Here is a 26,712-nt window from a genome sequence, read left to right as displayed (position 1 = left end):
GCTTCTTAGTATCTTACTACTTAACCACTGATAAGAACAATCATCTTTCTTAATTATTATGACCAAGAACAACATATATATATATATGGATGTCTGTAATCAAGGTAAAGACTCAGGATGTTTTCCTTCCAGCCACCTACAAAGACAATGACAGATGGAGAGTATAGTCTGGGAAGGATGTGCTGTGTGACCTTTCTCTGCTTTCCTGGGCAAGCGTATGTAGTGTTTCATACAATGAATGAATTTCTGAATTATTTTTAGAAAGTGGTTTGTTTCCTTCTTTCTTGACTTCCAGAGTTTAAGTAGTATGTGAAACTGAATTAACAACATTTACTATCAACAATTTTATTATAGATCTTGATTTTACAGTTGACATTTTATATTACAAGAGAAGAGGTACAAAAGTGAGAATGAAGACAAACTCCTGACTGACAGTCAGAAGTAACCTATTTGGAAGTATTGGTATGTGTCTGCGTTGATCCCTCTAAGTAGTTACATAACAGAGTGCAAATAAAAATACATTTCACTTAATGTAAAAATTATGGGTGAGGTCTTGGGTGTGTCCAGCCATACTCAGTGCAGGCCCTCTATTGCTCTTGCAGAGAAGAGGTTTATGTAGAGATGTTAGAAATTACACCAGCTTGTGTAGCTCCATAAACATGCTTTGCACTCCGGGTAGTCACTAAAACATATGGTGTTATAACCTTCTGCCTGTGGGATCATGGAAACCTCAGTCTGCCTAACAGATTGGCAACTACTGGTGACATTGGCACCTCAGCACTAGCAGCATCTCTGTAGCAAAGCCTGCTCTGTTCTCTGAGTGTCACTGGCACTGCACAAAGGCACTACAACCGTGGCCACAAATTGGCCTCAGATATTTGTTATAAACACTGCATTTGACTATGCATATGAGACCAGTAAAATAGAAGTCAAAGGAAATCAATGAAACCTGCTGTTTCAGTGTACTACAGTGAGTCTGTGCTTGTGAATTATACACCACAAGGCATCACCTTTCACTTCAGAAACTGAGGTCAAGAGAGACTCCTTATTGTGGCAACTGTTTGATGTTTGTTTCTATTCCAGTGGATGCCCAAGTTGTGGCCTAAGGGACCTTTTATGAAAGTTGGAAGGCTTGCACTTACTGCTATATTAAGAACAAAATGTAATCTGAACTGCAGTGGTGTTTCCAGTAGGATTTAATGGGGCTCTCTGAGTCAGTCTCACTATTTTCTCTCCCAGTTACACACTCAGCAGTTTTTACAGGTGCTGGCAACCCTTTGAGTGGTTTCTGGTCTTTTCTTGGCTCAGCTCAGCCCAGCCGCCTCCCCACCAGCTGCTTACTGTGATACCCACTAAAAGGTAAGAACCACTCTGCCTCTTCCATTGCTTGCTTTACCTGCTCAGAGATGTCACAGTCCCTGGGGAGAAACATGATTAATACCCTGTGCCATTGGGCAATGTTCCCCTTTGGGGAATGTTCCACCAGGGCATGTATAGCATGCCCTGATCATTTCCCACCCAGCCTTCCAGCAGGGAGGAAGCTGAGTGCGATCTGGGCAAATTCTGCCTCTGCTGGAAAGCCTCTGTCTTCTCTATGGATGCCTTAGAGAATTCCTGCTCTCTGCCTCTGGAGAGTTGTACAGGAGTGAGCGAACTAGGGCAAAGCTAGATATGTTCAGCTAAGTTGCTGAACATGGCCCTGGCCCTTCTGAAATAGTATATTTGAATGCGTGTGTGTACAGTATCACACCTTAAGAATCATCTCCTGCTATAACTGCCTGTTAGTATCACAGCAAGGATTTCTGGTTATGGACTGGGTACACATCACGCTACTGTTTATCACTCTAAGCTATGTAGCCACATCTTTTCCAGCTTTACACACAAATGATGAAAATCTTCAGTATCGTGGAGGCCACCCTTTCATGGAACTGCCGTGCTGTTGGTGCAAAGTCTGCAGTCTGTGTGGTCAGGGTTATGCACACACTGAAGGAGCTGAACTGGCCTGAGATAAAACACAAAAACAAACAAATATTTAGTAATCACTTTGCAAGTACAACAGAATAATTTCACAGTTAAATGCAATATGAAAGTCAAAGTGCAGGTTACACCTGTGTTTATCAAGCAGATATCTTTCTCAGGGTAATTCTCTTTGATCTTGCTGCAGAAATGTAACTTTGGTGTTTATAGGGACAGGAGCAAGTTGGTACAAAACAAAGTAGGATCTGACCTCACAGCATGTCAGCTATGCTGCAATATCAAAAATAATTATGAAAAAGAAGTAAGATCTCTTGCACAGACTGCAGAGCTGCTGCCATGCTGGAAGTTCACCACCTCGCTTACTCACTGGTAACCCCTACTGCTACAACATAAAGCTCTTGCTATCAATGTCAGATATGATTAGATTTTTTGCTAATACATCCAGTAAATCTATTTTTTGGGGTTACTTCTGGAAGACACTGTAGACATGGACAAAGGCAAGAGAAAATGATCAGCATCAGCTGCTACGTGGCATGGAAAGCCAGATGCTGATACAGACCCACACAGTTCTGTTTGCCATGACTCCAGGGGAGTGAAGCTAACTCACATGGTCTATCCTGAAGTTTTGCTGTACCTGTAAATTTCTTATTCTATTATTGCCATGAATATAAAATAGTAAAATTAATTATCTGTGTTGCTCTTACACAGTTGTTTATATATGTGTTACTTGAGCTCTGACAAAAAGCCCTACTTGTTAGCTTACCTTAAAAAGTGAGTTGTGAGGCACAGAAATGAGTGTGTCAGGTTTCAACTTGTGCTAAACCATGAGGGATATAAGCTACTATATAGTTCCTCTTCCTCCCTGGCCCCTTAGCTTATTTCATAATAGGCTAAAATAATCTGTACCAACTTAAAGTTCCTGGGAGTATTTGTTAAAGCCTACATTTACCCAAAGAGAAAATGAGCACGTGATTTGGCAGATTTATGCACCGCACCAGTGATAATTTTTTCACTATGAGCAAAGCACCCACTAATCACGTTCAGCAACACTCAGAGTTGAGGTTTTGCTGGCACTTTTCCTCCTGTCAGCAGAAATTTTAAACTCGATTGCTTCGTGGTCACTGTGGCCAAGATGGCCACCAATCTCCACTTTGCTCATGAGATCCACTCTGTTGACAAGCAGCAGATCAAAGAAGACATCTTTCCAAGTCGGTTACCTTAGGACTTGTTATAACAAGGTAACTCACCTAGTTGACCAAAGGAAGCCAGCTGATGGAATCTTTTTGGATTTCAGTAAAGCTTTTGACACAGTCTCTCACAGGACCATTCTGGACAAAGTGTCCAGCACACAGCTGGATAAACACATCATGTGGTGGGTGAGCAATTGGCTCATAGGTTGAGCACAGAGAGTAATAGTGAATGGGGTAACATTGCACTGGCGACCTGTCACTAGTGGGGTTCCACAGGCTCCATCTTGGGCCCTGTGCTCTTCAATATCTTCATAAATAACTTGGACGCAGGACTGGACGGGATTCTAAGCAAGTTTGCAATGACATAAAACTGGGAGGAGCTGTTGACTCCCTTGAAGGCAGGGAGGCCCTGCAGAGGGACCTCAATAAATTAGAGGACTGGGCAATCACAAACCATAGGAAGTTCAACAAGGGCAAGTGCCACATTCTGTGTCTGGGATGGGGCAACCCTGAATGTATGTACAGACTGAGGAATGAGATGCTGGGAAGCAGTGCTGCGGAAAGGGACCTGGGGGTCCTGGTCAAGGCAAGTTGAATATGAGTCAGCAGTGCCCTGGCAGCCAGGAGGGCCAACCGTGTCCTGGGGGGCATCAGGCAAAGCATCGCCGGCAGGTCAAGGGAGGGGATTGTCCCGCTCTGCTCTGCACTGGGGCAGCCTCACCTTGAATATTGTGTGCAGTTTTGGGTGCCACAATATAAGAAAGGTATTAAACTCTTAGAGAGTGTCCAAAGGAGGGCAACAAAGATGGTGAAGGGCCTTGAGGGGAAACTGTATGAGTAGGGGCTGAGGTCGCTTGGTCTGCTCAGCCTGGAGAATAGGAGACTTAGGAAAGACCTCATTGCAACTTCCTTGTGAGGGGAAGAGGAGGGGCAGGCACTGATCTCTTCTCTGTGGCGGCCAGTGACAGGACCTGAGGGAATGACCTGAAGCTGTGTCAGGGGAGGTTTAGGTTGGATATTAGAAAGGTGTTCTTTACCCAGAGGGTGGTTGGGCATTGGAACAGGATCCCCAGGGAAGTGGTCACAGCCCCAAGCCTGATAGAGTTCAAGAAGTGTTTGGACAATACTCTCAGGCACATGGTGTGACTCTTCGGGATGGTCTTGTGCAGGGCCAGGAGTTGGACTCAATATCCTTGTAGGTCACTTCCAACTCAGCATATTCTGTCATTCCGTCATTCTGTAATGCCCAAACAGGAATATATTGCTCTGCCCTCAAAATTAAAGTCCTATCATTTGTCTCCTTTGCAGACCAATTTTTCCTTCCTTAAAATTTTTGCCACAAACTCAGTCATTTATAGAAATGTGTGTTTACTTTGGAAATATTCTTATCCAAATATGAGTCCTTGACACTGAAAAGCTGTTCCTGACAGATAAGACATAAGTAATACTGAACCTTTTCTGATTTTCTAAAGAACAATTTCAATCTCTGTGAAGGTCTCTGAACCTACACAGAGGGATAAAGGATCTCAGACTTTTGTATTTCCTCAGCAGGCAGATGAAGATTTCAGGCAAGTCGGGACTTGGGCTGCTGTTTCCCAGACTCCTGTTTTTTTTCTCCTGACAATATTATAGTAATTACTAATGCTTATCATGTCTCATGCCTCATCCTCTGACAAAGCAAATGGACAGAAACAAGCTCAAAACAAAGAGAAGGAAGTAAGGACCATCCTTGGGACCCTGCACTAGCTGTATGCAGCAGGGAGGAAAGCTGCCCATTTGGTTTGGATTATTTTAGGTAGAAGCCTGGTCAGATGAAAATCTGGAGGCTGGATTGGTCCTTTCCTGAAAGCAACATGCTCACTGGGAAGTGCAGGACAGAGAGCAAGACCCAGACCCAGCCAACACCAGGGCTGAGCCCAGCTGAAAGCCCCTGAGAAGGACACAGCTACATTGGAGGGATGTCATGACAGTAAGGGGAAAGTCTGCTTTCATTTCTTGTAAACCTATATTAAGTCGAGAGGTAGATGCAATATTAATTTTATATCAGAAAGTTGTCACAGATAAGAGCGGGTAATTACCTGTAATTATCTTCACAGATGATCTTAAAGTTTCGCTCTTCCAAGATGTTTTTCAACCTCTGAATGGAATGACCTGAGCAGGATTCACTGCAAAGAGAAGACTTTCACTACTTGTGTTCCTTGTGTGTACAAAAAGCTCAGCTAAATTCCACACTATGTCACTGCTTTATTACAGGTAAGGTTCTTTAAAGGCTTCTTTGCTAATGTGCTGTAAAGTCCATTGGGTTCATGGAGCTTTGGCTACCATTGAGCCTTTGCTAATAGGAACTGCGTGATGTTCAGCTGTGAATCTTGCATGAGAACTTTGGGCAGGAAGACATCTGTGGGAAATAACTCAGTTCCATTCACAGTTCAGTGTGTTTTACAACTGTTCTAGAGCTACAGATGGCTTCCATCCACAGGAGCACAATATAAGGCTCATTCAAATCCGTGGAAGGACAAAAGGATCAAGTCCTCTGTGTGATATGGCCAATCACAAAAATCAGCAGCTAAGTCCCGGGTAGGAAGTAAGATAGGTGGAAACAGATAGAAAACATGGGAGGAAGCAGGCTATGAGCACTGTCTGTCTGACTCAGTCTGTGGCTGCTGCTGCTCTGTTTTGACAAGGGGCTGTTTCAACCGCTTTCGCACTGGTAGGAGCCCTAACTTGTCTATTTCTTTATCATCCCAATGGTTACATGGAGCATATGGTCTTGTCATACCTTTGAGGTCTTTATCTCTATGCTCAATTTGTGTGAAATAGCCTAAGGGGCCCTAAAGCTGTACTGAGACGACTGACAAATGCCATAGGCACAGACAGAGACACTGCAAAAGAATTGTTACCTCAGGGTAAAAATCATCTCCTTATCCAGAGTATAGGACGCGCTTCAGGGCAACAATACAATACTGGTGTAAATCCTGTTCCTAATATGTGACGTTAGTGGAAAGCACAGCCAGCTCTTTTTTGATCACTAGATTTGCCAGGTTATCAGAGATTCAACATGGAATACAAATCAGAAGACAAAAGGTATACATATTATTGGAGCTACCCTCCATCTTTCTCCTTGGAAGTAAGTCAAAAATAAAAAGGAAACTGCTGTGAATTTGGTGCAGGAGGAGGATGTGTCAAGTAAGAGGGCTGGCAGGGCACTGTCTTGTTGAAGCTGTTGAGGAGGAACCTGATGGCTTTTCTGATGCTGGGAAATTATGGGACAAAAGATCCAGTGCTACATCTGGGAAAACTGATGTAAAGATTACTCAATGTGCTTTTCTTCAGCAAAGCTCTATGCAATGGACCACATGAGTAAGCCTGGTGTGCTGACCACAGCACAAATGCACGCCTGTGAGCTGTGGCAGATACGTCAGCTTGTGTGGCAAAGAGACACTTCTGGGTGTTTGGCCTAGGGGAGGGGCTGCAACACTGGAGCTGGTACTGTGTCAGACAGTGAGGCTGTCTGAGCAAGGGTCTCTGCTGGGTCCACGCTCCTTCCCAAGTTGCACTGCATCATCACAGCCTGCTTCCTGACCCACAGCACCAAAGCTGCTGTTTCTGTCATGGAGATACTTAAGAATGGGAGAAACTGTGTCAGTGCATTATAACCAGGAGAGCCAGAGAACTGTCTCTGAAGTTGGAGTCGAAGGCACTGAACCTTATGCTTAGTGCTTGAAATGTGGTAGATCTGCAAATGAATCTGATTGGGATGAAAAAGATCACTGAGAAAGGCTCAGATGTGATTTGAAGTCACTGTTCTGCTATGAATAATTCTATGGGAAGTATTTAAGCTATAAATTTGTTATTATAAATCACAAAATTATTTAGGTTGGCAGGGACTGCTTGAGATCATCGCATTAGTTAAACTAATATCAGCTAGAGCAGTTGCTCACGACCCAGTTATGTTTTGAGTATGTCCACAGATGAAGATGCTACAGCATCTCTGAGAAACCTATTCCAGCATTCAAAATTATTTTCTCAAAAATAGCCGTGCTCAGCTTAATTATACTATTCCTTTGGACAAACTTATTTTCCATCTGTTCACTCTTGCAAACATAGCCTGCTCTCTGACTTCAGTGCTGCAACCATACCAAAGATCTGTAGAGCTCAGTGGGGTTGAAAGGAATTTAAAGGTCATGGGACCTCCTGAAAGCAAGGAAAATGTAACTGTGTCTTAGCCATAACTGTTCAGCAATACCTACAAAAAACCCTAAAGAAAACAACAGTACTAACGTTATTTTTTCCAGTAAAGTAAGCAGCTTAGGAGGGTAGATGTAGAGTAGGTTTCATGAGTTTAAGGCAGTGTCACTGTCAGACCTAGCTGTGCTGTCTACCTTTCATATGCTGCTCATCGTTGTGTACCGGCACGACTTACCTTTGAGGTCCGCCAATGTCATGCATTAGCCAAATGTGCACTTCAGAGACTTTATCTGGATTTAGATTAAAGACCTCAATACTTCCAAAGATGCTGTAAGGACGGGACATGAAACAGCAAAACATTCTCAGTTATCTGAGAAAGATGTACAGAGTATGCTCCCCAAATATTAGTGCTTATTAGTGTTGCTACTATTGTCATTGAAAGAACATTATCCCACCAATGGATTTTCATAGACTATTTAATTGTCTTATGGTAAAATATTTCCTCCCCATTCTTATTTCACTTTCAGGAGAACTCTCAAAACTGTCTGCAGACAGAAACAAGCTGAGGTTTTGCCATCTTTAGAGCCTCTTCTCTTGTTCAGTTTCTTGGCTATTGATTTGGTTTGGTGCCAGGGACATGAATATGGCTGTTCCCCCAACCAGCATATTCTTCATCTTTCAATATTATTCAAGACTGCCCTTCCAGCCAGGTACCTCCAGGATGCACTGTTTGTGCAAGTAGTTTAGACCCGTATGTGAGTTTTCCAAAATCCATTCTGCACTAGGACTCACTGGCAAAGGCACCCTCACCAGCATGCAGGCCCCACAGAAATATGGATGGTTGCATGGTGAGTGAATACCTGCTGCTTCTGAAAGCTCCAGCTTCTATTGATCCATTGAGCATCACTTGAACCACACCACATGCTGCTTCTGCAAACTGAACAGAATCAATGGGCATTATACTCTGACACTACATCCAGTGCCACATCAGACTTGGGGCTGGTAGAAATTACTGTAATTTCGTTGATGTCATCAGAACTGTCTAATACAAGTAGAGGATCCAGCCAATACTGTTGCAGAAAAAAAAGCCTCTAAAGGCTACATCGAAACTGTGATAAAGCCTCGTCAGCCAGCTATGAATTGACTGAGGTTGCATGGGACCAGTCAAGGAGTCAAAGGAGTACAGCAACTTTGCTGTCACTGCTGGTTTCAGTTTTTATGGGGCTTTCCAGAGCCCCAGCAGCTACAGTTGTCTGTAGTAACTCAGAATAATCCTCAGACTGCTTTAGCTCAGGCAGTGAGGATGACCCAGAACAGAGACACTACTAGTTTAAGGATGTACAAATCATATATTCATTTTCTTGTGACTCATGCTCTGTGTTCTTTTGTGGCTTGGGATTTTTCTCCCTAGATATTTTAGCAAAGCTCATCATAGAGTTTTGTTTGATCTGATTTTTAAATTACTGGGTTATATAATCACTGCTCTTTTATTCTTTAAAACTCATGGCCAAATATTTAAAGACTACTAAATTTTATAAAGTACCCACTCTAGATATATAATCTATTGGTAAAACAAACAATTTTTAAAAAGCTTAATGCAGGTGACTGTACTTATCAGACCTTACAAGTCCTCTTAAACAATGTGGCTCAGCCTCAGATCTTGAGAGTTCTGAATTTGCAGGGAAGTTCCATTATGTCTAACTTTCTAATGTAACGAGTTTTAGTAGATCTTAAATTTATTTGGGTTAGGAAGCCTGCAGTTGAGATACCTGACTCTGTATGGTGGTTTTATCCCTCCCAGACTTTGGAACTGGGGAGAATTAATGAGAACATAGAAATTGTTTTGGCATTGGAAAAATTATGCGCACCAGTTTCCCCACAAAACAATTAGTTATTTTACAGTGAGTAGACTTTCTTTATGTACACGAGAGCTGAAGCGTACAGGAATGCTTGTTTTCCACCTGGGCAGTCATCTACTAAATAGTCATACCAAGAGTGAAGTCTTGAGGGACATGTAAAATTAAAGGGATACAGGACATCAGGTTTTTTTCTGGCCGTTTTTTCCTGTAAAGTGCTGATTCAACAAAGCCAGGCTAATTGCTTAACTGGGACTAGCAGGATCTCGTTCGTGCCACAGGAGCTGGCATGATCATACGGGTGGGGACATCACAGGAACCTTGCCAGATACAGATGTGGGAGGATGTGCTCTTCAGGTTTATGCCAGGAAGGTGCAAGGAGATTCTTAGCTGCTTTGAAAATTTCTGTGGTAATCTAGGCATTGCTTTCCACATTTGAATGCTAAAATGTATTTCATTGTACAATTTCCATCCTGTGATTTAATTAAGGTGGTGATAGTTTTAATTACAAGCATTATTTGCAGAGCTTTAGCAGTCGGCCAAGGGTTGTTCTAGATGCTGGCACTCAGCCTCCATCCACAAATAAGAATGCCCAAACTACAGTGACATTAAACATCATACATAAAATATGGAACCTTGGAAACACATATTTCTAAGACCATGATTTTCATCACCCAGAGCTAAAGCTCTTGTGAACTTCTACAATTCCGTTTTTAAAGTCCAATTTGCAAACTCACATTTTTTGGCAGTGTCAGGAACTTAATGCCTTTCAAGACTCTTGGATTCATGAAGATTTATTCTAGATCTTACCATCTTGGATGCCATTTTCCAGAACACGGAGCTGGGGTTGCTCTCACATTCACTTCGTTTTGGACAAGATTCATAGTTGATTCCTGAGAAGAAGTATGTTTATAGAATAGCTAAGGTTAGAATGAATATTGTTGCAATGCTTATATGGCTTTGCCAGTTGATTAACAATGGCAAAAAGATTTGCTTACTACCAAGAAGGCTACATGAGGAAAGGGGTGCTGGAGGAAAAGAAATTTTCATGTGTTCAAAGGTCTTCCCATTTCACACTCACTTCAGGGAGGGACCTGCAGATCCTGTATGACAAATAATTCTCAGAAAACTGAGAAGGGAAAACACATAGTCCCAAATGTGAGAAACAGGCTGGCTCTTTGACAAACACTGTCTGATTGCATTGAAAAATTAAACTTTGTCTAACATTTCCAGTAGTTCTATCCCAGTTCAAAGGTTGCTAGCCTTAAGCACCAACTGAGGATTCCTGCAGGCAGCAATACCCCCAGGGAACCCGAATAGTGCCCCAACACTTTGACTGGCCTATGACCAGGTCCTTTTGAATGACATTCCTGTTTTGCAATTTGTACCATAGAAGTAAAAGGGATGAATCGAGCAAACTAGGTAAAGAGGGCTAGATGTGAACTGTAATTCAAGCAGCAACTTGATGTTAAAATAATATCCAAAGTTGTGTTTTTTAAATTAACCTGAGAAATCAGTATTATTTTCAGTCTTCCATAACATGGGACAGAAATACAGTTAAGGTTTTAAACTAAATCACCAGCAAACAATGTGAAAAGGATTGTGTTTAGGTGTAGATACACAAAAGAAAATCTATAATTCCAGTGTTTGTATTTGTTTTGCAAAAAATAGGACTTATTACCTGGGGCAGAGGGGTCTCCACACCATGAAATCTTATCAGCCATATAACCCAACAAGGTGTCCTCCAAGGTAAGGAAATTTTGATTGGATTTTGTATAACGATGAACAAGGTCATTTGTCTTGCTCCAAAACAGTGACTGTGAAATAAGGTACAATGTTCGATAAGTGATAGTTATACTAGACCTGATAAAAAAATTTTCCTGTAGAAAACCAAAAAGTTCATGATAATGAAGTAGTTTTAGTTTTTACTAAAATGCGACGAGTTCACCTTAGTGGGTCAGTTCCTATTTTTCTTTTGTGGAAATGGACATGTTCAGCTTGTGAAGCATTTTGAAAGAAAGGTTTTGATTAGTTCTCATAGGATATATACCCAATTTGTTATATGTTTTTGAGCTGCACATGGAAGAGCAGCTTCTTGGAAGCAGCATCCCTCTAACAGAATGATCACATGCTCCTTACAGAGAGCCATATGCTCAGGGAACAGGGACATCTCTGTCACTTCACCAGGATGACCCTTATGCAGGGATGATTCCCAGAGATAGAGTATGGACAGGGTTACTGGGGTCCAGAGGTGATAACTGCAGGGCTATTGCAGTAAGTGCAAAAGCAAAATATCATCCTTGTCAACCTACAGACCCTCACAGTCATTATGGACGTGATCCCATCACTCAGAGCACAACAGAGACTTGCCATCCCACCACAACCCTACTTTTCCAGCCCACCATGCATTGTGATGTTACCTTGTTACAGGGTATATGATGACTTGCTAAGTCCATTAGAGGCTGATAATCTTCTGCTGTGATATTACAGGGATTCTTGTAAATGAACGCATCTTTTAATGATTCCCATATTTTTAGGCAATCCTTATCTCTGCCGGAAGATTAAAACATAGTTAACCAATATTTATGAGTATTTGTGTCTGTGAAAGGTTTTCCTGTTATGGTCAAACACTATGGATCAGATATTAAAAGAATTCCAACTATGCTCAGGCACCAAATACATTATCCACTACAAAAGCAGAGTGTCTTTAGCAAATTAAGTATAAACTGAGGAATGAACATCTTTCTCTTTTTCCTGCATTTCAAATTATTGTTTATTGCAATATGTGAATGTCATCTATGTTTTTATCTGTTAAAAAGAGCAATGCTTATATCACATAACCAAAAGACTGAATTTCTGGATTATTCATACCAAATCATGAGAAACAAATAGCTTCTCGGACTATAGCTTGTACATTTTAAAAGTATGGCCAAAGGATACTGTCCCTTCAGGTACAGCAAGCCAGAAATATGCCACATGTCTCCCTCAACTCTCCCTGCAAAGAGTTTGACCTTACAGAAATAATATCTATAATTTTATCTGACACAAAAGCAGGTCTATCTGTTTTGAACTTGAGGTTATTTTTATTTATGCGCTAATTTTCAGCTATTGACTTTGCAGGAGCCACAGCTGATTTTCACAGGTATATCCAAGAACCACATCAGGTGCTTGGTCTCTGTGGTTTTTTTCAGTCTCCTGCTGATCCTCCACTGTGTTACATGTTCCAGCCCTTTTGCTCTCACTGGCATTGAGTCAGAGGAATTCCACTGAGTTTACATGAGGGATCTCCTTCATGCCCCACATGACTCTGTCACCTCAGCCTGCACTTGTTTCTTCAGATGCTGCTTTGTCAGCCTAGGAAATAAAGCACCTCTCCACTCAAAGAAGCAGGGCTCCTTTGGTACTACCAAGAGGAAATCTCTTGCACAGCATGGGCAAGCAATCATATCTCTGTGCTGAAGCAGTGCCATGGGGGCTGCAGCATAAATAACACTTTGGATGGCTCAGGACATTTGCTTTCTTGTTCTTGAGATAATGAATGAAAACTTTGCACTTTCATAATTCATAATTATTGTCTGTCTAGTATGTGTTCTCAAGGCTGTCCCCCATGGGTGCACTTCCCTTCCTCTTCATGTTTCCAGAGTTTCAATGGCACATGGAGAGCCTGCCCCTCACATTACAGCGGTGACAAAAATGCAGTGATTCTGCATCCCTCTCTTCCCCATTTTTATGTAAATTTAAAAGGCTGACTGCATCATTCTAGTGTCTGCATGTCTCTATAGAGCTCTTTTGACTATCTTCGAGTCATCCACTCTTTCTTCACTGTTTGCCATCACCTCCCAGTGTGTTCCCACTAAAAGCCATTTGAAGAATGGACTCTTGTCTTGTGTGGAGAAACTGATGCCTTCAGAGCACTATAAAAATAGCACTGATCGATTAGGACTTGACAGACACACAGCTGCAGGCTTTGTTACCAGTTGGTACTCAGGTAATATGTAGGATGTGGAATCTCATTAGTCTTAAAAATAGTCCTAGAGGAATTAAGAAAAACAGCAGTAATTCATTAAAGATTTCCTAACATTTCCAAGTTAATCAGTTGTGTGATCTCATTCCTGCTGCTGAACTTGATCATGATTTTGACTGAATGCCTACTCGAGGATCAGAGGGGAAACTGGAATGCAGAGAATTGAGCTTCTTGTATTACATGGGTCACGCCCAGACTTTGGGACTCAGAACCACTTCCTCACTGGCTGGACATAAACTGTCTCCTTCCCTTCCTATGTTTATGGAAAACAAGCATCGCACAAAGAGGAGGCACAAACAGACTTTGTGCCCAGAAGAAAGCGAGAGCACCTAACAGCACCACATACCAGAGGGGATTGCCTCTGTCAGACCCGCTAAAGGGGCTTGGGGCAGTATCATGCCAGGAAGGACCTGGCAATCCACAGCAAGATGTTCCAGGCTTTTCCTCCCTTCTACCTTTATTTAGGCAGTAAAAAAATCTAATTTAGTGTTATATATGATATTGGCTATTGGGAGGTCATCCCACCAAGGTGGCTACAGAGCAAGTTCCCATGCTCCAGCTTCTTCCAGTCCTCCTCTGGAAGGTCAGTGGTGGATATGCTCCCATGTCTCACTCTTGGGGCAGTCAAGTGCGGTACACTGCAGAGCTCTACCTGGGCTTAATTCATCACTGAACTCGATGAATTAAAATGATCTTGTGTATTGCCACTGTGGAACACAGACAGAGCCTGGGGGCAGGGAAACGGCACATCAGCCTGAAGGCTGGAGCCAAATGGCTACCAGAGGCAGCTCTGGTGCATCCCAAATTTCCTTTCATGTCATGCCAGTCTGTTACAGGGGCAGCCCCTGCTGCATTAGGGGCCACACCTCTTGTTTATATGAACCAAATTTACTTCCAGATAAGTAAAGATGAATAACAATGATGATTTTTTACAGGACTATTGTCTTTTATCAAAGAGCCTAAATGCATTTTCAGTTACAGTCACTGTAGAAATAAGAAGCCAAACTGCAGGTGCTGTAGGGAGCAGAGTCATTGCTTTGCTCTTGCACTGTGGTGTCAGTGAGAATTCACGTTTTACTTAGCAAGATTTAACTTGGGTGTATTAAATTTTCTCCTGGAGGAACCTTTCTCTGGCTGCAGAGTGCAAATAACTGATAGAGACAATACTCCAAACTTTGGTGCTTTATTTAGGGGCTAGGAAGTTGTAAATACCTCTCCCTGCCAAAAAGGATTACAACACGGCCACACTGAATCAGCCAAAACTGAAGGCTCCTGCTGATCAAGGGGTGACATTAGAGAATAGGCAGCTCTCCCCTTTGCTCTGTACACTCAATGGTATCATAAAGATAATTTGTAGGGCTTGGTTGTAAGCACAGGTACATCTCACATACACTTATGTGGCTCGCACTTTCTAATCTGTCAAATGATTTGTCCTCCTGGCAGAATTCTTTTTTACTTTTTTTAAAGATACTCCTGAAACCTGTTATATGTAACAGTGTTAACAGCCACAGGTGACAGCTGGGTACCTATTGATCTATACTTTCATATGGCAAAGTTTCAAAGATTTTTTAAGATTGGTCTCAGAAGACAAAATATTTTTCAAGGAACCATAAAAAAACCTGTTTATTTTTTTTTATTTCCAAGCAGAAAGGTAAGTGATAGACACAGTACAAAGCATTTCTGCTGCTGGACTCAAGTCATGGCCATGAGAGGCATGAAGTAACAACCATTCAGGTGATTCATGATCCTGCTGAGATAGATTGCTGAGTCACAAATCCAAAGCATCAGTTTTCTAGCCTGTCAAGATGCCAAACTCAGCACTGGATGATTTGTGTCGATGTCACTAACATCTGAGAGAAGAGTCTTTATCCATAGTCCTGGCAGAGCTGAGCCAAACTGTATGTTTAATGTCAAAGAAGTTAGTAGGGCTTAGCCTTCAAATGGAGGAAGCTCTTCTACAGGTCATAATCAACAGGTACTGTTAATTGTACCCCACAGAAGAATGATAAGGCATGAAGATGGATTTTATGGAAACTAGGCAATTTCAGCGTTGGTTTAGAAATCAAAATACAGATCTTCAATGTAAAAAAATACATACAGAAGTTAAACAGCCATTTATTTTTGCTGCCCTTACCTATCAACATACAATACTATCAACATGTATATTTTTACATCTGAATAAAAATAATTCATTGATTTGCCATTGGAAAGCTGTTTCTCTGATAGGAAGCACAAGTTTTGCCTCACATCCCAAAGAGATTACCAGTTATACAGAACTGTGATTTTAGTTTATGTATGAGAAAAAATAAGCACTGAAAAGACTTTAGGACTTGCTAATCCTAGCTCCAGAAAGATATTTCATTCTTTCCAATCTCACTGTTGAGGCAGACTCTGTTAATAAAGTTTCACCTGACACTTTTTTCATCACAGAAAGAAAATATTTGTCTGGTGTGCAGCATTTAACTTACACTGAGCAGAGGTAAGGGCAGAGACCTGTTGTATCTCTGGGCCTCCTGCAAACAATATGAGAAGTTTTCTGGCATGTGGTATGCTAAAAATTCCAGCAAGAACAGCTTCAGGTTGAAACAAGCACATCTCCCTTGCCAAAAAAATGCTTGAGAAACAAACTGTCCTCTTAAGGCTGCTACCAACTTCTAAGTCACGAAATGTGTTGATTTCGTTTTCTTTCTGCATTTACAAAAGAAAGGCTGCAAAAGAGATCCTCAGTCTACCAGTTAATAAAATTTATCTAATTCAAATAATTTGGAGCCCATGGTGATTACTCTTATATCTCACACTGCTGTGCAGCTCAAGTGTTCTCTTCCTCTGGTTTTTATGTATTTTGGGTTGTATACTCACTAATTCTGCATCCTATCTGCAAATATCATCTCTTTATGCATAATGGATTTCTTCCTTTGAAGCTAACTTCATTTATGCTGAAATATTTAAGGCCTTTTATTCTACTATAGACTTTGAAATATTTAATCCAAATTCAGTGACAAATAACATAAATATACTCTATATTTGTGTTTAATTTTTTCAATTTTTTTTTTAATTAATAGAGTTTGGGAAATGTGAAATAATAACAGACTTAGATTTAACATTATGAAATCTGCTGTAAACTTGAAACCTGTAACTCTTTCTTCAGTATAGCATTGAATAAGGGCTGGGATACAAATAACCATTAAAATTACATTTCCCTATTAAATCCAAATGTTATACATACTGCAAAGCATATCCTCCATTTGTCCTTACATTTGGGTAGAAGCTGCGTTTTCCAATAAATCTGAGTATTTCTATCCATTTGCTTTGTATATGAATATCATATTAATCTATCAAATAAAGCTGGGACCAAGAATACTTCCATTAGCATCTATCCCAGCAGCCAAATTTTAATGTGCATATTAGAAAAATGGACAGTTTCTGCATCATTATTTCTTGCATATTTATACACTAGTCTGGCTAACCTTGAAAGAGCACCCTTACACTGAAAGGAATAAGATGCCATTGAGCTACCTGGTAAATTACAGTTACTAGAGATCTTTTTTTCTTTGCTTTACTTTTTTTTTTCCTTAACTGGACATGACAGAGCAAATTTTTCCCCAATTGAAATCAATTTCATTGGTATAATATCAAGGATAATTTTCATCCCTGCTGATTTCATGCACACCATGAAGAATGATTTGCTTTCAGTTCAGCACTGGACTGACACTGGATGCTTGAATCATCTTAAGAAGGGCTTTTCCTTGGGCTGTGTTTCCTCTAGTTTTCTACTCAGAAATTTGAGAGAGATACATCAAGTACGGGACCCATTTCAAATTTACAAGTGAAGAATGACTTCCAGGCTTTATTCTGGAGAACTCAACTCTGCCCACGTCTTTCAAATCACCCTACCAGGCAGAGACACTTTCCTGGTGAGACCTGTTCTCCCCCGCAATCAATAGCAGCTTTTCCAAGGTCCAGTGTTTTATTTGTAAAACATTACAATGTCTTCAGGCCACACTGAGATTTTAATTGTGGCCCTGTGGTGAGGCTCTGAAGTTACAGATGGGAATAGTTCCCTGAGCCCATGTACCTAGCCTTTGCAGGGATCAAACCTCTGCAATTTGTAAAAGAAAATCCTTCTGGTTTGCTACCACCCCTAGCCAAAACAGTGATGAACCTCAGCACTCAGAAATTGGGCTCTTCAGAAAGTCAGTGAGATGTTTGTGGTTATAACAAAACTACTTGAAGGTATAAAACCAGTTCACGCTCTTCTGGGAGTCTAAGGCATGATCTTCACCAGTAAAGGCCCAGACATCTCAGGAGAACGCACATCAAAGGAACTAAATGGTGTTGCAAGATTTCTGCATCTAACCGACCCATCTTTACCTGTGTCATTTTATCCGCTGCATTTAAGTGAACTGTGATGGTTGTAGACAGTAGTGCAATTTATACATCCATATTCAACCTGTTTTTTCACGTGAGTTAATGAGTAGCTCTGTCTTCATGTTGTCAAAAGTTACGCAAGGAGCAGTAACTTTTATGCCTGTGTTGAGAGGAAGCCCTCTGAAACACAGAATACTTTTGCTAACTTTTTTGCCCTAAATATTTCTGCTTTTTTTCTTCAGCTTTCCTCCAGCCTTGCTGTGTGTTTGTTAGAGCATGGTGCTAATAACACCAAGGTTGTGGGTTCAATCCCTGTATGGGCCATTCACATAAGAGTTGGACTCCATGATCCTTGTGAGTCCCTTCCAACTCAGAATATTCTGCGATTCTGTGTCTCACTGCTGCTTTGGAGCAGGTTTTTTGGAGCTTCTGCCAAGGACAGCCCAGGCAGCTGTGGTTGGAATTCTCTGCAGTCAGCTTGAGCTTGGAGCTAAAATCAAGGAGAACACTGCCATCCTGTGGGAGAAGGGACTTCTCAGGAGCAGCAGCTGAGTTCAACCCCGAATGCGTGTGGTCCACGCCAGATGACGGCCCGACCCGTCCCAGACCCTGGAGTTCGAAAATGGGGATGTGCATAAAACGGATCGGCTTCCTTCCTATTATTGTAGTACCTAAACTCTCCATCAGTTACCTTTGTCCTAAAAATTAGACAGATATGAATTAAGAGAGGTCAGCCAAAACACTGTCATCACTGAGCATTTGAGGACACTACCCTCTGCTGGTTTTAGCATTAGGATAACAGAGAGGGGAAAAATTAGCAAGGGAAAGATGAGGGAAAAAACCAGACCTGTCAGTCTCAGAGTCTTCAATAAGCACTGGCCTCTCTCTACCCATTTAGTTTCATTGTTGCAAAGTGTCTACCACCACAACATTTATGGTAACTGACTTTTTTGCAATACGAAAATGAAATTACATGCTTGATTTTTTTTGGCAGCTTGATTTTGTATTGCTTTCTGCTAATTAAATAGTTCAAAAGCCAGTAAAAAAAGCATTGGAGGAACTGGCGGGGGATAGAGACGGAGATCCAGAACCCTGCCTCGGAAAAAGGTAACTTCTGGATTGCCCGTAGGCAGAGCAATTAAATTCCACAGGGCAAAGAGGGGGAGCCTGGAGTTCTGGAAAAAGAAGTACTAGGTGGATAGCTGCTGGGTGCAGCTCAGGGCTCTGTATGTTCCTGTACAAGGAATGACCTGGAACAAAGGAGAACTCCTTGTCACACCGGTCCTTCACCTTCACCTTCGGCAGCAACGAGAAGATTTTAAGGGCAGGAGCATTTGTGGCTTTGGTTTATAGTTCTTAGAGTATTTTATGTGAGTCAGGAATTGGTGCTCCAGGACAACACTAAGCCTTATCACCCTTCCAGGAAGCGCTGAGCTAAGAGGTGGCAGCTATAAACCAGTGAAGAGTTCATCTACATAAGCAGATTTTTTCGCTGGCTGGATTTCAGCCTCCCTGGGTGAAAAAACAAGCTGCTTAAGCAGATGGTGTTTTCAGAGATGCTCTATAAGTGGGACAGAGCGTCCAGAAGGGCAGAAGTCTCAGGCAGAAGTCTCACCTGGTCTGCATTTTGACAGAGGGTCATAGTTGCTCTACAGTTTAAGCTTCCAAGTGAGGGCTGTGTCATCAACAGATACAGAGGGAAGAAATTTCAGCTGGCATCCTACCCTTTGACTAGAAGTAGTATTTTTAGTAGAGTTTTAATGTTAATATTAAACTTGGAAAAACACTTAGATAACAATGATTTAAATGAAAGTATGTTACAGCAGGGAAATGTTCCATGGTTTAATGCAGCCTCATTTTTTTCTCCCATAACATGAATTTGCACAACATTTTGGGGATTTTTCTTATTATAGAACTAGAGCTGCTGCCATGTGGCATAAACACAGTAAGTCAGGAGAAGTCCCTGCTTCGAGTGTGGTGTGTGTCAGCAGGACATGGACAAGGGAACAGATCAGAGATATAATATAACTGTGAGTGAGCTCCTTGCTAATACCTTATTTTGGTGTCATCTCCTGGAAAGACAGACTGCATCTTTAGCATATTTTTACCCTTTGACACTTGAGATAGACTTTCATTTGACCCCAGAGGGAAAAAGGATCTATTCCTCCTATCCCTGTGGATAAACAGAGTTATATTTCTGCAGAGTGCTCTGAGGTGTTAAACAGTTCTTGAGTTTTAACCGTATCTTAGCAATGAGAGCTGAACAATACTACCTCTGAGTATGGGGTTTTCTTCACTGACATTTCTGGAGATGCGATAGGAGAACTGAAGCAGGGAAAGATGAGAGGGAACAAGATCCCCCCCTTTCAGCACCAAGCTCATAAAAACATTTAATAATTTCAGTCCTAGGGTGGTGCTATAATTTAGACAGCCACAACATTGCCCCAGAGAGCCAATTCTATAAAATCAATGAATAAGAAAGAAGGCAAAGAACAGGCAACTAACTGACTGCGCATGACTAAATTGCTGCAAAAAGTTGCAGTGGAAAACTAAGCTGAACAGTATTTCATCAACAAATACTTCTGATTAATGTGTAGAAGGACAGTACAGACAGTATAATATTCTCTCTAGTATCTGGGATTAAATCCAAAGGAGACTTCCCCTGCAAGGAGATTTTAATATGTAACGGTGGGGTAATAGTGATGGAGTATGTATAGGCTAATCCAAATGCAAAAAATTATTTGAAATCCTACAGAATCTTTCAGTAAGAACCGTTAAATATCTAACCCCTGTAAAATAAATGTAAGAAGTTTAAGTATATGAGAAATATATAGTATTTTAATAATTTTTTTTATGATAATAACTCAATAGAGACAACTGACAGGTGAGCTAACATATGGCTGCCAAAGTGAGAGAAAAATTCAGATTCAACAGCATTGCTGTACCTCAGAAGTACATTGATCCATGGAGAATGGAGAAAAGGTAATGTATCTTTTGAAATCTCCCTCTTAAATTTGCAGGATGTTGAGACCTTCGGTCGCTGTTGTCAGTGGAGTTACAGTGTGGGAGGGTAGATTTTCTGCACAGAACTGAGTATGAGCTTTGCACAGAACTGAGTATGAGCTTTGCACAGAACTGAGTATGAGCTTTGCACAGAACTGGATGGCCTTTCACAGCCTGGCATTGGCGTTTATACTCCAGAAGAGCAGAAATAAATATGTTGGTGACTAATTATCTCAAGAACAAATAAATGACAGCTACCCACCACCATATGAATTTGTCTGTTGCTAAAGAGAAAATTAATTCTTTCTAATGAACTTCCTTTAGAAAGAGATGACAGTAAAACCCAAATAGAGTCCTATCTTTCAACCTGGAGTAGTTATGGAAACTAGCTTTAAACAGCATGAGGACTCATTTGAAGGATGAACTATAGAGCCAGTAGCCCTGCCTCTATATTCTCAAGTGTTAATAACTGTCCATTTATGCCTACTAAATATTATATTCCAGTTTCCCATTAAAGTTCAGTACAGCATATCTCAATAGAAGTGTACTTTTAAGTAAGACTCAAACAATTGTTAACATTTATAATCATCTTATCTTTGTTACCAAGAAATTAAAAGAGCAATCAAAGTTGTTCATATGTGAGTTAGAGAAAAACAATTGTAAAAGAAGACCTTGTTTTAAACATTGGAGGACAGAAGAAATGAGAAACGGAGCATGTTTCATACAACTAAGGCTAACAGAGAAAAAGTATTAAAGGCCCAATACTGGTACATGAAATATGGAGGGGAACATTAACAGCATGCACAAATGTTCTGACTTGGGTGTTTTAATAAGCAGTGTGTTATTATGATGATATAATGCCCATCTTAACACTGAGAGATAAAACAGAAGTAGCAATGAAATATCAACACCCTTTCTGTTAGAGAAGAGCTAAAACATTTCTTCATTACTCTTTGTCTTAGTTTCCCAGTGCATTAGGTAGTAACACCATACTCTTCAAAAGACTGACAGTAAAGGTTTCTCTTATGTAAGGCATATTTTCTTAATGAAAAAAAACCAAATCTTGGGTAAATTTCAGTATAATATCATGGCTATAAAAAATAAGGCTTGGACTTTTTTGACACTGAATCAAGTCATGGCTGTTGTTTAGTGCCATGCTTGATGTGAAAGTGTTAACAACTGGTGAACACATACAACTAAATGTCTAGTAAAGCATGAAGGTAAAATGCAAAAGTAAGCATAATACGAACCCCAGATTTCTTTCTGGAAGAAATTATGCTGTGAATGCAATAGTATCTCACACAAAATCATGTTCCATATATTCTTTTTGACAAAATATACTTCCATCTCCACAGGCTGCAAAGGAATAGAATGGCAAAACGCATTCACGGATATGCAGTCAGAAGACAAAGATCTCCTGGGCGTGCACCAATTCTTACTAAATTTAATGGACTGTTAAAATTTGTTATAACAGAATTTGCCACCAATGATAAAAAAACATTAGTTGATCTAATTATATTTAAGGGGGAAATATAACTTGTGTGTCCATACAAGATTGCATGAAAGATGACTGAAGTTCTTCGCAGCTTCATCATCAGGTTTTGCACTGCTTAGTCAGGCGCAGTAGGATTGCTGGGCCTGGCAGTCACATGCGATATTGAAGCTGCTCCACCTGTGTCCTGGGTGCTCTCTCGCTGGCAGAAGCTAGACAAAAAAATAAGCTGGTTTGACTTCAATCATTTTCAAATAATAGGTCCTTGCAAGCTTGTCTGGACACAGTCCTGTGCAATGTGCTCTAAGACAATCCTGCTTGAGCAGGGAAGTTGGACCAGATGACCCCCTGTGGTCCCTTCCAATCTTACCCATTCTGTGATTCTGTGATTCTGTAAATCAGAGACCAAGAAGTGATTGGAGATGTGAGGGGCGAGCGGTCATTACCTGGGAATAAAAATTCTCTTGAGCTCAAAATGTGAAATTAGTTTATCTCTAGATCAAAAAAGTGCAATGTTTATGCTTTGAGGATCGGTGACTATGACCTTTGAGATAATGTGCCTTCTCCCTTCCTTCCTCAGGTCTCAAAGTGGTACCTGACCTCAGCATGCCATTTCAATCATGGTGAAGAGGAAAGCTATTCCATCACTATAACTCTGCATCAGCAAATTTCATGCTACACCTCTTGCTACCTGTTCTCTCCCCAGCAGGTACCAAGGTGCAGAACCATCATAAGCAGCATCCTCTGATCAATGGATAAATTATTATGTCGCCACAACTAGTCTCGACCAGCACAGATCTTCTGACTGCCCTGACCTGTGCTTGTGAGCCTGCGTCCCATTGTGCTCCCATCTCTGATCGTACGAGGGATAAATTCTTGTAAACTGAAATTTGCATTGCCCGAGACCTGGAGATGACACTTGCCGGCGGCTTGTTAGCCACAAGAGGGAGTCCATATTACTGGGAAGGAGACGACGAAGTCATTTGAGGTCAAATTGTTTCTTCAGACCGAACTGCCTTTGGCCTTTATTCAGCCAAAACTACAATACATACCAATGGTCACGGCTGACGAGTATGGCATTTTTGCAAGACTAGTGAATACAGAACTTCCAACTTCAGTTAATGTCGAAGAAAAGGTAAGACTACCGAGCTGTGACAAACTGTTGCTTTGGAGCCAGTATTTTCCAGGGCAGCCAAAAAAGAAATACTGTTCTTTACTGTCAGTATCTAGGTGTGTGATGCTGTGTGCAAGAACAAAACCCCTAAAGCCTGCTGCTCTACCATTTCCATTTTTTCTTAAAAATGGGGCTAATATTGAAAATGCATTATTAAAGCATTTGGTATTCCTTTCCTCTTTCTCAGGAACTTTGGCACGACAACAGTTCTGCGCAGGAAGACTGAGGAAACTGTATGTGTACAAATGATAAGTGTGATCCAGTCAACTGCAGAAATAAACCTGAGGATTGTACTCCACTCAGCCAGTTAAACAAAATCGTTACTGGCAGACACTTTATATAGTACAGTGAGCAAGTTCAATGCAGTGCCTCAATGTTTTGATAGATTTGAAGAAAAAGCAAATCAACAGTATAAAATCTAACTGCATGAGGTGTTTACAAAACCTGACTGCAGACAGCAACAGCCTTTCAGTGGCCTCACTGGGCTTGGGTTGTGTTGGGCTCCAGCAAGATGAGAGAGTGAAAGGAGGTATCCTCAAGGATTAAAGAGTGTGATAGTGAAGGTGTGCACTAGCATGTCCGAGGCCTTCTCACATGATTTACAGCACTCACTTGCAAGAGGGGGGATGTAAATTTGTGACTTCTGTTAAATCCATCTGTGACATCTAGAAACAGTAAAAAGTCCATATTCATATGTCAGTAATCTCCCTTTTTTTTCCAAACATGACAGCTATTCCAATTTGAAATATGTCACTCCAAAATGTAGTAAACATCACACTAACTACTGCAGTGAATAGATTTTATGTTCAGAAAATATCAACAAAGTTGGAACTTAGTGGCTCTAATATTAAAAAAAAAAAAGTAAAAATATGAGGACCTGTCCAGAAGTTTAGTAAAAGCAGAGTTTTTTAAACAAATGCACATGCTGGTATAAGGTTAAAAGGGCAAGAACAGAATATGGACAAATTTATGAGGAAGTGAGAAGATTTCTAACCAAGGCAGTGGGGTTCCCACGGTGGGAGTAGTGGCAACAACAATCCTAGCAGAGTACAGGACACAGCTCAGCTCATCAGCCTGCTCATGTTTCTGCAGTTCCCTGTTCATACTCTGTTTCTTTGATTAAGTGCACCACCGATCTCACACAACACAAGATCCAAGGCCTACATTAATGATGAAAGAGTGCAGAGTGAAAGATATGGGGCTTTCTGATGTGTCCTAAAGGCACCCATATCAGAAAGCGCCAGGGACAGAAGTGGTTGGTTACACGACAAACTGCACCAAGTTCAGTGGGATCAGAAACAAGGAATCTCAGGTTGGATTCCCAGAAAAGAACTCACATTTAATTCTCTGTTCAGAAAACCTCTTGAACATTTTAGATGTACATAAATGACCATATTTTTCCTTTTTGTGCTCTATGTCTCAGATAAATTTGCCTCTTCAATAACATAAAAAAAAGGATCCTACTATACAGAAGTTATTTAATCTGAAAGAAAGTGAGCTCATAGTCATGAAGCTATTAAACACTGATGGATTATAAATAGCATAAAATATTATGCCTTGTAATAACAACCTTTTTAGAAAACATACACTCATATATTTGTGATATTTTTAAAAGTGTCCTTGAATTAACTGCTTAAACAAATCATTCCCAGTGATACTTGTGGTCCAGACTGAGACTGTGCTGCCAGTGAAAACATACATGGCATTGGCTGAAAACATATTCACACAAAAGTGGTTTCTTCATCTTCAGCACTCCGATTTGAATGAAACAAGCATAAGTAATAAAGGCTATTAAGCTTCAAAATAATTTCAGATTTGAGTGTATACTTCTTTAATAAATTAATGTATGCTTTTAGAAACATGCATATGATTTTGCAAAACTTCAGGAGCTTTTTAATTTTATTTGTAGAGGAATCCTCCTTCCCTTCACTAAATCCACTTAGATATTTAATGTAAAGCATGAACTTAAGTCTCTGTATGCTCAGGTCATGATTTTCCACGTGACCATTTCCCTTCAAATGCTGCAAATCAGCTTTTTCATACAGCATAGGATATCCAAAGCCAAAAGAAATCTAAATGCAAGTAAACTACATACAGCTTTGTTCTCATTATCTCAATGTCATGAAAACAAAAGGTGGCAATTGCCTTTTTTAGGACAAATGCCAGGATGGTTTTATCACCTGCCCAAGGTGTGGGACAGCCCCACAGCACTCAGTCCAGAGTGCTGGAAATGCCTGTCAGAGGCTCATTGCAGACACAAAATAGGGAAGCTGGTGCCATGGAAGTGATGGATGGTTCCCTGCCGAGAGACCCTGGCTGCTCTGGATTCCGTCCTGAGGGTCTGGGTGTCCCCAGTACCTTCCAGGAGGCCCAGGGCATTCCTTACCTCATACTCTGCCTTTCTCTGCAGCGAAAGGGATCAGAAAATCAGTTCTCAGCCCTAATACATTATTGCAGACGTGGGCCCAGGGAATCTCCTCTGCAGCAGAGGAGCTGCTCGGGGTGTTACACTGCCTGCTGCAATGGCCTGAGCAAGGACCACCACTGGAGCAAGGTTTTGCCTGGGACTGCTGAGCTGTTACTGTGATCCACCTCTATTCCTCCAGGCAAGCTGTCTGTGGCTCGTGCTTATCACAAAGTCTTATTCACATGCTAAAATATGTTTTGGATAACACCAAGATACTTCACAATGATTTTCTAACATCTTTGCCTCTCCTACAAATCTGTATTGAACCTCTGTATTGAACCTCCTCCTCTGCAGTTTTGGTTACATGAGTGCAGTGTCGCATTACAAGATTTTTGACAGATCAGATTTACAGCAAATTGCTTCACCTCTACGTACACCTGTTAGACTTCAGCTTTTATTTTAGCTTTAGAGATTATGTTTTGACCTAGGATTAGTGTTACTTATATTGGCTCTGCAGGTAGTTTCCTTAGAAAGCCACCAATGGTTCCTGTCTGCATATTTTTCTACAAAACAGGGGTCTTGCTCCTCTGATTTCTCTCTGCCACTGCACACCCAGTGGAAATGGCCGAGTGTAGGTGACAGACGGCTCTCTTCTGTTCACCTGACACCTGAGGCACGACCAAGACCATTACTCACCCCAGCTCCGGGTACCGCTCTGTGATGTAGTTGTAGCATCTTCCCAGGATGACTTCTTGCAGGTTCTTTGTGGTCCCTCTGTCCTTCCACTTGAGCATTTTGGGGCTGTCCTCGTGTTTCCCGTGGGTCAGGAGAGAGGCCAGTACGACGGCGAGGACGAGGGCGGCCAGCAGGAGCACGATGCCCACCAGGAGCACGGTGCGCTGCCGCGCCCGGGTAGAGCTCTGCTGGAACGGCATCGCTGAGGGGCGGCCGCAGCTGCTCCCGCCGCCGAGGGACAGCGGCTTCTGCGGGCACCCCGCCCCGGGCCGGCCCCGGCGGCAGCCCAGGAGGCCGG

At 41.4% G+C, this 26,712-nt stretch overlaps 1 protein-coding gene across 1 annotated transcript; it reads right to left on the bottom strand.

Annotated features, from left to right (window-relative positions):
- Nucleotides 1-320: 320 nt before the first annotated feature.
- CD38 (CD38 molecule) lies at nt 321-26,712 on the bottom strand. The gene is made up of 8 exons (XM_027729477.2): nt 26,376-26,712; nt 11,632-11,761; nt 10,893-11,028; nt 10,022-10,104; nt 8,216-8,292; nt 7,591-7,683; nt 5,246-5,332; nt 321-2,002 (listed from the first exon to the last, which is right to left on the bottom strand). Exons 1-8 carry the CDS (start codon nt 26,612-26,614, stop codon nt 1,921-1,923), a joined length of 927 nt encoding a protein of 308 aa, XP_027585278.1. The 5' UTR covers nt 26,615-26,712; the 3' UTR covers nt 321-1,920.

Source organism: Pipra filicauda, unplaced genomic scaffold, assembly GCF_003945595.2.
Source record: "Pipra filicauda isolate LSUMZ 115617 unplaced genomic scaffold, ASM394559v2 scaffold316_size853178_pilon, whole genome shotgun sequence".
NCBI lineage: Eukaryota > Metazoa > Chordata > Aves > Passeriformes > Pipridae > Pipra > Pipra filicauda.
The sequence above is the reverse complement of the archived record's forward strand: the minus strand, read 5'-3'. Positions and strand labels throughout refer to the sequence as shown.